We start from the raw sequence: 12,190 nt of genomic DNA, 5'->3' as shown, positions 1-12,190 counted from the left end.
CTCAATCTGTATACTCTGCACAAGAAATAAACAAGATTAATAATAACAAGGGGTGAGGTTAGTCGGTTAGGTCATAATTGTTGTTAACATTCGTTTCGGTCATAGGCACACTGATGATCCGTCTATGGTCCATACAATCCCAAGGCGTGGCCCAAAGACATTGGGGCGTTTCAAGGAATTGTACTTCACATATAGGATGGTTGATCTCGTTGTGGTCACTTGGTCCGAAGGTCACACATTCCCCGGTCACAAGGCAGTGCTTCACTCCTCCTTAGATAGTAGTCATACCCGTTACTCACCAAGTATGACCCTCACCAACCTTCTCTCCCGAGGTCCCCAACTCCGCGCTTTTAGTGACACATGCCTCCTGGACTCAACTATTTCCGGCTTTGTCAGCCGACCAGTCATAGACATGCTACGGCGCCGAGATTGCTTCCCTCGTTTGATAACCATGGCTTTATGCCTCGTCACAGTTGATGGATAGTCTCTAGAGAAGCCCAAGACTGAGGGAGGACAGTGTATCCCATCAATCCTTTCCCCACCTTCTGGATCTACAACGCCTTTTGTTGACGCTGCTCAGCTACTCGGTCTTGGGCATACCGATTGTTGTACTTTGGTATGTCCTGGCCTTTGCTTGACATGGACAACATTTTACCGAACGGAGATCACCCGTTAGGCCCCTACTGTCCATGGTTTGGCATAAATCCGTCTGGAACCACGAGACTCAACCGAAAGAACAAGTGCCTCACGAATGTTTACATATTAACAACAATTACTTCCACCCCTAAAACCTCACCTAAAGAATTACTCACACATAACAGAATTCATGATTGTAAAATAGATTGAACACATGATAAAATGAAAGGAAATACTGAAATAGATAAAGAGTACCTAGGCTTCAAGCCTTTGATATCGTTCAACAGTAGAAACACAACAGAATAGAGAAAATACGGAAATGTAGAATGTTTTGGATGCCACACACGGCGATCTTAATTGAATACTAAAAGTAAAAACAAGAGTTTCAAGGTGCCAAGAGCTTCTTCACGCTGCACAACATTAGTTTTTTATACTGCCGGATGGTAGAGGCCTAACCCTAGCTCCGCCGGTTCCAAATCTTCGCCGGGATCTTCTTTCCTTAATTAGCTCGATCTTTGATTGATCCTGATTGAAGATGGTGTCCAGCTGCAAGCTTAGTCAACCTTTCCCATTCCTTCGATCCTTCCAGTTTCTTCCTCCAACTTCTACTTGTTTCTTCAAGATCTCCAAGATTGACCTTCCTTTTATGGCTCTGGCTGTCTGCTTCTCATGGTAACGATCAGACGGATTGCTCTCTTTGGTGTGACTTATACCAGGTGGGTTGCTCCAGGTTCCCATGCCTCAAGTTGAATTGGAGAGGTACTTGTTGGCCGAAGCTCCATGCTGGTAAACATGACTTAGCAATCCAGGCTCGGTAATGCCCATTCTGACCGCATTTCTTCCGTTTCCGCTCTACTGACCTTCCTTCCTTCACAACTTCGTTTTTTCCCCCTGACAGACCTGTACCGACACAAATAAAGGGAAAAATAGGGCCAAAAGGCCCAAAAGTCGAAGACGCATCATTCAGCTAGCTCTCTGTCGATCCCTTTGAGGTCGGAAGTATTGAATGCAAATACATCCGCATTCCTGCGCAGGCATGCGGTGACTTCCCTTTGGAGGACGGGTGTCATTCCTGCTCCAATCTTGGTGGTGTATCCCTCCTTGTCAGGAAAAAGTTCGATGAGCAGGCACGCGTCACTCGTGGATACAAGGGGTTGGTTATCAATTCCGTCTCTAAGTTCCATGATTTCTCTGCGTTCGGGGTTTGACGCGGTGACTATCCCCACCTTCTCCTTTCCTTGATCATTGGGTTCCCCCGGGATTTTTGTTTGCTTTCGTTTCTGCTTTCGAGTGTTGGGGTCGTCTCCCATATTATCCTTTTGTTGCTAGGTTAAAGTTTGTACATGGCATTGCTTCGATGTAGCTTGATCCCCCCACACTTCCCCAATCCTTCCACCGTCTATCGGAAACTTCATTTTGAGGTAGAATGTGGAAACTACTGCCTTGAAGGTGTTTAGAGCGGGCCGCCCCAAGATGATGTTGTACGTGGGTTTCGGAGCGTCTATGATCAAGAATCTGACTGTTCTGGTTTTATAACCCTGCGATCGTCCCAAGGTGACTGGCAGTTCTACCATTCTGATTGGTACTACTGATTCTCCTGAGAATCCATAGAGTGGTGCATTCGTTGGTTCAACATTGACATCCGAGCCAAGGGCCTTCCAGCAGTTCCAGTACACAATATTCACCGCGCTGCCTGAGTCCACGAAAACTCGGTGGACCAGGCATCCAGCCACGTCTGTTGAGAAGACTAAGGCGTCATCATGGGGGTACATTAACGATCTGGCATCTTCCGGGCCAAAGGATATGGTGGGTTCGCTGGCTGCGCTGGTAATAGCCATGACCTTAGAGTTAAAGTGTCCTGTTCTTACAGCCCTGACAAGTTGTTTCTTCGCTCTGTTTGATGTGGGCGTACCATTTTCTCCTACGATCATATGAATCTCCCTCTGGAAAGGTGGCCGCTCTGGTATTTCATTCCTTAGTTCTCCTTCGCGTCCGTCGTTCGCGCCATCTCTCATCTCCCTCCCGTCGCGCCTGTGATTATCATGATTGCGGTTGTGGAGTTCTCTGTTCGTTTTCTTCAGAGGTCCAGCAACGAACCTGTCCAACCAACCTTGTCTCACCAATATCTCCAGCTGGTTCATCAGATGTCCGCAATTCGCGGTCGTGTGTCCATAAGCGTTATGGTACTCGCATAACAAATTATTTTTCCCTGGTTTGGGATTACCACGGGTGTAGTTCCACGGGGCTCGGAACCAATTTTCATCTTTAACAAGATGGAAGATTTCGTCAGCAGGCCTATTCAGCGGATGGCGCTCCCGTATATCACCACCACCCTTGTTGCGTCGATCAGTCTGCGCAGGTCCTGGAGAAGGAGGTCTGGTCTCTACTTCCATGGCTGGTATTCTTGGCGGTAGACCCTTGTATGGTGTTCTCTGAGAGTGTTTATCACTGGGATGCATCCCGTTGTCACCTTTCTTCACCCGGAGTTTATCAGCCTCGGCCCTTCGTGCGGCCTTAGCATCCTCCAATTGCAGATATCCTGGTAGTATGGCCATGATGTTGTCGAATTCCTTAGGCGGTGTTATTTGTAATGCGTCGAAAAGGGGACCTTGCTTTAATCCTCGAACGAACGCGTAACATTTGATCTGTGATTCTGCCTCTGGTGTGTCTAACACGGCCATGTTGAACCTGGTCACGTACTCCCTTAACGATTCATGTGGTTCCTGTTTGACATCCATCAAAGATATAGCGGTCTTTCCCATTCTCTTGGAGCTACCAAACTGTTGCATAAACATGAGGTATAAGTCCTCATAAGAGTAGATGGAGCTGCTTTTCAAGTTGTGGAACCATCTCTGGGCCATTCCTGATAAGGTGGTGGCAAAAATTCGGCATTTTATGCCTTCTCCATACTGGTGTAACGATGCCATATGTGCCTCCGGGTCAGTCGTCCCATCATAATCGAGAGAGATTGGGCGATAATTCACTGGTAAGGGTTCCAGTAAGATCTCATCTGAGAATGGACTATTGCTTAGTCTCGGCACCTGTCGGTGAGGTGCGTTCCTCCTTCTTCCCCCAGATGTGCCCATGGCCCTGCGCTTGTGTGGAATTTCCCTTCGAGGTTCTTCCTCCTGTTCCTCCGATGAATATGCTTCCTCATCGGAGACTTCATTCCTTACGGTCTCTTGGGGATGCTCTCTCAGTTCCATTTCTAGGCTCTTCAGCTGACTTTTAAGAAATGATACTCTCTCTTTGAGTCTAGTGTTCTCCCTCTGGGTGCCCCGACTGCGCTGTGGAGTAGTGCCACTTGTAGAGTCGCCTACATCCTCTATTTGGACACTGTTAGTGACAAACTTCCTCTTGTTCTTCCCTTGTCCTTCCCCGGTATTTCCCATTCCCTTTTGCATGACCGGGTGTGATATGTTAGGTAATTCGCGGTCCCTGTCCTGGGCTGGTACTGTGGTGGTTTTCTTGTGTGTGACGGGCTCGACTTCTCCCAATGCTGTCGGGGTAACGGGAGGGGGCTGCATCCCTGCCAGTTGCCGGATTGTGGCATAGTTGAGCATCGTTAGCATTTGTTCAGTGAGCGTGACATTGAGGAGCCCTTGTGTGGAAGTAGACACCGTACCCCCTGGTGCTGAAGTTTCGATCAAAGACTGTGTTGTTCCCGGAGTAGTCCCAGTAGGCCCCGAGGCCGGGTTGTTGAAAGTGGTGAAACCTGGTGGTGTGAGTTCAGACAAATTAATCCCTTGGGTCGAAGGGATCCCAGCCTTCCCGGTCCCTGACTCTCCCGCGACTGTGTCAAAATCCTTAGCCAGATTCTTGTACGGGTCATCGGTTCCCATGGTCGGTACCTGAAGGAAATAGACATGTTAGCATAAGGACATATGAATAATTATCGCTGCACAGGCGGCCTGCGCAGCCCTGTTTTCGTAACCCCTAGAATTATTGACTGCCCTGGTGGGGCCCGTAAAACCCTAGAAAAACCCTGAAAAGATTCAAAGAAGTCCACAAACTTCGGCCCATAAAGTCATTCAGGATCAAATGTACGGATTCCTTAAAGAGAAAAGTTGCGTAGGAAAATCTCCCTCGTAGACGTTCATGAAGAACACCGAGTCTTCTGGGAAATAAACCCAGAAAAGGTATCGCTACATCTCATCCCCAGAGTAAAAGAAAACCCACTACGGCAATAAGGAGCTCAGTTACATGGTGACCATTACCAAAGAAAACAAGCGTTAGTAAGCGTTGATACCAACAAGAAGATTTAGGCAGCCTTTAATCACACACCAACACTGCTTAACAGAGGTGCTAAACATGTAAACAGAGATAGAAATGAGTGAACAAGGTATCCATGTAAGGTTTCTCCCAGATCGCACACAATGTATCAATTTCAACAAGAATTTCACGATATCCACGACCAAGGATTTTCTCATGCAAGAAAGAAAAAATTTCGAATGAGGTTCAGATCTGTGCATATACTGGAGGATCCACAATAAAACCATGTTTATTCACCACAGATCCACGTTGAGAGCAAGCAAGAATCAGACAGATAGAAAAATCGGAACTCTTAAACCAGCTAAAACTCACTCCCTAACTCAGATGTTCCCCTATGCGTACAAATGCTAAGTGAACCTTTACAAACAAAAAAAAAGAAAAAACTCATCTAAGGAACGAACACCACCTCTTAAAGCTACGATTTATAACCGACACATTAACAATCACACGAACTCAGTAGGCATCAAGAAAAATTTTCATGACTTTTCCTAAAAATTTTCATGCATAACACGCAAAGAACTCAGATCGAAATACACGTTTGAAGATTTTCCCCACAACATACTCAAACACCCTGGATCTCCACTTATAACGGGCAAAAATCATGAAGAACAGAACCCCTGAACACACCCAAAAACTCACGCCTTAACTAGCAAATTCCCACAGACGGCGCCAGTTGGTGAGGCACTGAATCACCAACACCTAAACTAGAAGGTTGATAGTAGATCGGAACCTGAAGGAAATAGACGGACGGATGTTTCTTTTACTCTTCAATGGAATAGTTCTTTACAAATATCAAAGCATACATGTAAAACTTGGGAGAAAAGATCGGTCCCTTCTACTATTACAGACATGCTATTTATAAGAGATGAAGAGGAGAGGGTAAGATTGTCTTTTCCTTCATGGCACGTGCTCGGTACATCCTTGGCGTCGTTGTCACTGGTGGTTGTCCTTGCTCCAACGGCCTTGCAGCTTTTACATCCTTCAGAAAGTAGTTGGTAACTCTTCGCTCGCGCCGGCATCTCTAGGTGTTGAAGCCTGCGCTGCCTTCTCCAAGGAGTGCTGGTGCTGCGCCGCCCTCTCTTAGGGTGGTGATGACTGCGCTGCTCCTTCATGGGGTGGGATGACTGCGCTGCTCCTTCATGGGGTGGCGATGACTGCGCTGCTCCTTCATGGGGTGGGATGACTGCGCTGCTCCTTCAGGGGGTGGAATGACTGCGCTGCTCCTTCAGGGGGTGGAGATGACTGCGCTGCTCTCTCAAAGGGGCACTGGGATCTCCGTTCTTTGTCCTGCACTGTTAGTTTTTCTATTTTGTGCGATAATCATTAAAGCAGTAGATATTTCATATTGGTAACATATGGAGTACGGGTCGTGTGCTGCGCTGATGAGGACCTTATCCCTCATCACAAGGAAAGCTGAACAACGAAGAAAAGAGCTTGTTGAAAATTGAAGATAAAAGATAAGAGCTGGACTACTGATAAACCTGAGGTAATCTAATGATAGTGTAATAAATTGTATATGATTCTTTTTTCTCAGTATTTCATATACTTGTCAAGCATTCTAAATGCAAATTATGTTTAAGTTCAACCTGATGACAAACACTATTTATATAGGCTCTGTCTTATGTTTTCTATGTTATAACCCTGCAGGATAGATCTTTTGATCTAATGATTTTTAGGAAATAACTTTTTAAGGAGGAAGATCATAAACAAGATGAAAGAAATCAATTCCCAGAGCTCTAAATGATGTGAAGCTCTGATACTCAAGCTGACTCGGGCCATCTTATCCATAAGCTAATCAATTAGCTCATCAAGGAAACTAAAGCTCAACTCGAACAAAACTGATAAGATTGATTTAATATGTATCTCATTATCAGCATGATCCTATCTTATGAACTGTCTTTGCTCTATTAACTTAGTGAGTCTAGCATGATTTTACTCTGATACACTAAAGTATCTAGCTCTTCTCTGTGCTACTCAATTTTGCTCTAAGAATTTATATGATGTTTTGATTTGCGACGATGATCATATTTTGCTTTGGTACTGTGCTTAGGATTAAGGGTTTTAGCATCATCAAACAGGGGAAAATTATTTGAAAAGTTATGATGTTTTAATTTAATACCAAAACTTATGTATATGTCATAAACTTTATCCTGTAAACTGCTACTCGCTAGCTTGGATTATGATTGCAGTTTGCTGACTGATTAACACTGCCAGAAAGATCAACATGGTGTGTTGTTGATCTCCACACCAAAGCCAACATCTAGGGATGTGCAAAAACTGAACCGACCTATCAAATCGACAAAAAATTGACCGAACAGATCGGTTTCGGTTGATTTTTTTTATGAATTCAGTCGGTTCCGTCAATTTTTTAGAAATTTCTAATTAATTCGGTCGGTTCAGTTTTCGTAAATATGGTCGGTCGAAAATCGAACTGACCGACTAACACACATACTACACACAATTTTTTTGTGTTTTGACTTTGAGAAATGTTGAATCCCCCCCCCCCCTCTCTCTCTCTCCACGTGTATAAGAACCAACCCTCCAAAATCCAAAAGCTCATCAAATAAACTTCATCTTCATCATTCTCATATCTCAAAAGAGCTATTGCGTTTTTACAAACTTCAAGTTTGAAGTTTGAAAGCTAAACAATTGAACTCGAAATTGCAACCATGGAAAAGGCATTAACGATCACAGTCGCGTAATTCGTGTGATCAATTTATTGCAAGTTATTGATCAAGCTGAACTTGTAGCTATAAAAGTAAAGAATCCAAAGTTAAGGGATTCTCTTGCAAACCAGGATCGTTGATAGAGGAGAGTATTCTCCGAACCACTTAAGACTGATTATGTTGTTTTACTTTCTACAGTTACATTTCAGGTTGTTTTTATCTTGCCGACCGCCTTGCAAACTAACATCACACTCACATTCAACACAAGTATTAAATTGCACATCATGCATATATATATAGTCAGACTGACTCAAGTGACAGACCTTAAACTGAACCCTACTATACTGAAAGATAACTTAAAAGATTTTCTAAAAGCGAGTTTATTAACCATCACATTCCTCACATTAGTTAACAGTCTAATTGATCATCTTACGAGCAGTCAGTAGGATTGCTAACTGATCCATCAATTTGAACAGTATGTTCTAGACATCAGTCAGCTTTGTTCTTAGTTTGTTGATTTGAATCAACCCAACCAACTCATTATGAGCTGAGCTGTGTAACACTTAATAACTCTAAGAAAACGAGCAAAAGCGCTAACTGGTGTATTTCCTCATCTATACATTAGTATATACTCGCATCGGGACCAATAAAAATATTAACAAGGCGTGTGCCCAACTCTCCCGCTCATGCTAGCTTGATCTCATGGATGAGATCGATTTGATAGAAGACGGAACGAGTGTAAAATAGCGGGACAAAACCGTCGATTGGGAAGTAATACGACTACAGTTTGCATCAAAGTCAATGTCTCCAAACACAAAAAAAAACTATATATAAAGAAGATACCGAAAAGATTGAAGGAAACTTTCACGGAATAATCAAATCAGCTACTCAATAAAAAAAAGGGGGGGGGGGGAAGAATTCAGCTGCTACAAGATAAAAAATTGCAAAAGAGGGCCGACGAAAATAGATCATATTTCACCAACCCTCAATGAGTGGAATCGCCAAACTCTACCACTCATAAGCATGTCTCCTTTTCCACCACCTCTCCACTACTCTTCAACCTCCATTTATATACGACACGCTTTTCTCTGTGTCTCTCGCACTCACACACATAGAAGAGAGAAGGATGGGTGAATTGTCAAAGGCGAAGCTCCACATAGCGATGTACCCATGGGTAGCCATAGGGCACATCACACCTTTCATCCACCTGGCCAACGAGCTCGCCTCGAGAGGCCACTCTATCTCCATTCTCCTCCCCAACAAGGCTCTCCTCCAGCTCGGCCACCACAGTCTCCACCCCGACCTCATCAAATTCCACGTCATCACCATCCCCCACGTCCACGGCCTCCCCGCGGGCGCCGAGACCGCCTCCGACATCGACATCACCGAGAAGGACCCGCTGGCCATCGCCTTCGACTCCACCGCCGCTCAGGTGGAGGCCCTCCTGCTCTCCCTCAACCCCGACCTCGTCTTCTACGACTTCGCCGACTGGATCCCCGCCCTCGCCGCCAGGGTCGGCTGCAAGACCGTTTGCTACAACGTCATCTGCGCCTCCTGCATGGCCATCGGCATCGTTCCGGCGCGGCGCATTCCCAGAGACAGGCCGATGACGGAGGATGAGCTGGTGCAGCCGCCGGAGGGCTACCCTTCCTCCACGGTGGTGCTCCGCGGCCAGGAAGCGCTCACGCTGTCGTTCATCGCCATGGACTACGGCGCCTCCAGGTTCGACACGCGGATAACCGCCGCCATGAGCAGCTGCGACGCCATCGGCATCCGCACCTGCCGCGAGCTCGAGGGGCCCATGTGCGACTACCTGTCGGAGCAGTACAAGAAGCCGGTCATCCTGAGCGGGCCGGTGCTGCCTGCGGCGGCACAGGGGCGGCTGGAGGAGAAGTGGGAAACGTGGCTGGGAAAATTCGCGCCGAAATCGGTGCTCTACTGCGCCTTCGGGAGCCAGATGATTCTGAAGAAGAAGCAGTTTGAGGAGCTGGTGCTGGGATTCGAGATGACGGGGTTGCCGTTCTTCGTGGCGGTGTCGAAGCCGCACGGGGCGGAGACGATGGAGGAGGCGCTGCCGGAGGGGTTCCTGGAGAGGGTGGGGGAGAGGGGGGTGGTGCACGGGGGGTGGGTGCAGCAGACTCAGATACTGAGCCACCCCTCCGTTGGCTGCTTCGTCAGCCACTGCGGCTTCGGGTCCATGTGGGAGTCGCTGCTGAGTGACTGCCAGATAGTGCTCGTGCCGCGCCTGGCGGATCAGATCCTCAACACGCGCCTGCTGGCCGGGGACCTCGCGGTGGCGGTGGAGGTGGCGCGTGGGGACATGGGGTGGTTCTCAAAGGAGGATTTGTGCGCGGCGGTTAGGTCTGTGATGGATGCGGAGAGCGAGGTGGGTAAATTGGTGAAGCGGAATCATGCTAAGTGGAAGGACACTTTTGCTGCCGCGGGTTTTATGGATAATTACATTGACACTTTCATCCAACAATTGTACCAACTCTAGCTTTGTATTTTTCATATACACCATAAGATTTGTAATTGTATTTTGTGTAAAGGAAAAATGGAAAAGTGAAGAAAATTAAAACATTTCTTCATTTTGATTTTACTATTCTAATGTATTCAATTTAATGAAATACAAAAAATAGGCACAAATCCAAAATATATGAATTGATATATTTTTATGTGCGGATTACGATTCTCTACTAGGTCCCCTAATTATCTTCTTCAAAAGTTTCTTGTAATTTTTGGAGTGAAATACCTTCTTGATATCCTTATATTTGTATTTGAGTTGATGACTTATTTGAATTTGATGACGTCAAGTAAGAGGACTTCCACCTTATTTCTGAATTAAACGTTGACTTTAATGAATTTGATGAATAACATGTTGATTTTTTTGTAGAACGCCTTGATTGTTGGAGATGACTTCGTTGTAATGAGTTTCCCGTGCAATGGTTGAACTCTTCAAATGATTTGTGTGTCACCTTATGAGATTCCTACATCTCATATTTATAGTTGTAGGGGAAAAAAAACTAATTAATGAAGCTTAAGTTGGGCTTCTAAGCATGAGCCTGTAAATATTGGATCTAGGCATGAGGTGTCATGATCTTATTGAATATTCTTAATTTATTTCCTTTCATGCAAATTTTGACACATGGCAGCGCTCATTGACTAATAAATTCACATAATTAAATATTAATTATATATTTATTTAATTTTAAAATTATATTTAAATTGATTCTAGAATATAAAATATGTAATTTCATATTTAATCTATAATTTTCACATGGCATAATTTAATAGGCTATAAATTTTATTTGCCTATAAATTGCCTTATTGAAACTTGTTCATAGACGTCTTTTACCTTTGAAAATAGACGAGTCTCGAAAATATGTCGAATTTTAAATTTAAATTTGTAAATAATTCATACTCTTATTTAAAAATGCTTTAATTTGAATTTATAAATAATTTATATTTATATTCAAAAGTTTTAAGGGTTCTTTTTAGGTTTCTTTCTTTTTAATAAAATCGTTATTTAAAAAATAAATAATTTATATTTGTATTGAAAAGTTTTTTTTTTATTTGGATTTGGACACCATAATTTTGATTCAAGGATGAATTATTTCACATGATTTGGCGGCCCAAACTTTTCATATCCCCATAGAAGTCGAGCCTTGGATTTTTGCTTCAAAGAATTGGAATTTGACAATTAAATTGTGATTGATTTTATTCATAGTCCTCATTTTACTTTTCATAGCTCATATTTAAAATAATAATAAAATAAATTACACTTTTCGTGACAACTTTTAGTATCCAATTTTTCATTTTCGAGCGTTCCACATTTTAGTATCCATTTCTATTTTTAGTAAAAGAAGGTGGGACCGTTGCTCCACTTTAATTATTTTAACACTCATATAAAAGGTGAAGCTCTTATTCCACTCATAACATATCCAACAACTTTATTAAAACCCGTGTCACTCTCAAATGGATACTAAAAGTGGGGACGTAGGGAGTACTATTTTACCTTATACTCCCTCCGTCCACGAAATGAGTACTCATATTTCCTTTTTAGTCCGTCCATGACATGAGTACCAATTTCTCTTTTTAGCAAGTGTACCACACTCTTTAATTGATACCCTCAAAAACTGGGACCATTATTCCACTAACACCACACTCAATACATTTCTTAAAACCCGTGCCGTCTCCAAATGAGTACTCATTTCGTGTACTGAGGGAGTACTTTATTTCCTTCAAATTAAATTAAATTTGTACTAAATTAACAATTTCATTTAAGTATATCTGAATGAATAAATACGTATAACTATTCTCAGCCGTAATATGAAAATATTTATATCTCTCTATCATAATATGATAAAAAAAAAAGTTCAACTGTAATCTGAAAATACTTATATCTCCCTATTATAATATGATAAAGAAACACGTTTATACATATATAAACTCTGCAAAGAATTATATAGCCTCCAACTCAAACTTCTGAGACCGACATGAAAATGTTAATTTATTTTTAATTTTACTTTACTATCTCAATTTGGATATTATACAAATAACCCTATAGAAATAGTTGATAAATTCATATACATGTGGTGCACTGCTAAAATAAACAA

General features: G+C 43.4%; 1 protein-coding gene across 1 annotated transcript; it reads left to right on the top strand.

The window, feature by feature from the left end:
• Positions 1-8,039: 8,039 nt before the first annotated feature.
• On the top strand, positions 8,040-10,176 carry LOC131012843 (UDP-glycosyltransferase 79B3-like). The gene has a single exon (XM_057940831.1). It carries the CDS (start codon positions 8,701-8,703, stop codon positions 10,069-10,071), a length of 1,371 nt encoding a protein of 456 aa, XP_057796814.1. The 5' UTR covers positions 8,040-8,700; the 3' UTR covers positions 10,072-10,176.
• Positions 10,177-12,190: the final 2,014 nt, after the last annotated feature.

This window comes from Salvia miltiorrhiza, chromosome 2 (assembly GCF_028751815.1).
Source record: "Salvia miltiorrhiza cultivar Shanhuang (shh) chromosome 2, IMPLAD_Smil_shh, whole genome shotgun sequence".
NCBI lineage: Eukaryota > Viridiplantae > Streptophyta > Magnoliopsida > Lamiales > Lamiaceae > Salvia > Salvia miltiorrhiza.
This window is presented reverse-complemented; position numbering and strand designations above follow the sequence as displayed.

What these genes read in the sequence shown, in the direction of transcription:
- LOC131012843 (XM_057940831.1), top strand. Translation starts at nt 8,701, where the DNA reads ATGGGTGAATTGTCAAAGGCGAAGCTCCACATAGCGATGTACCCATGG.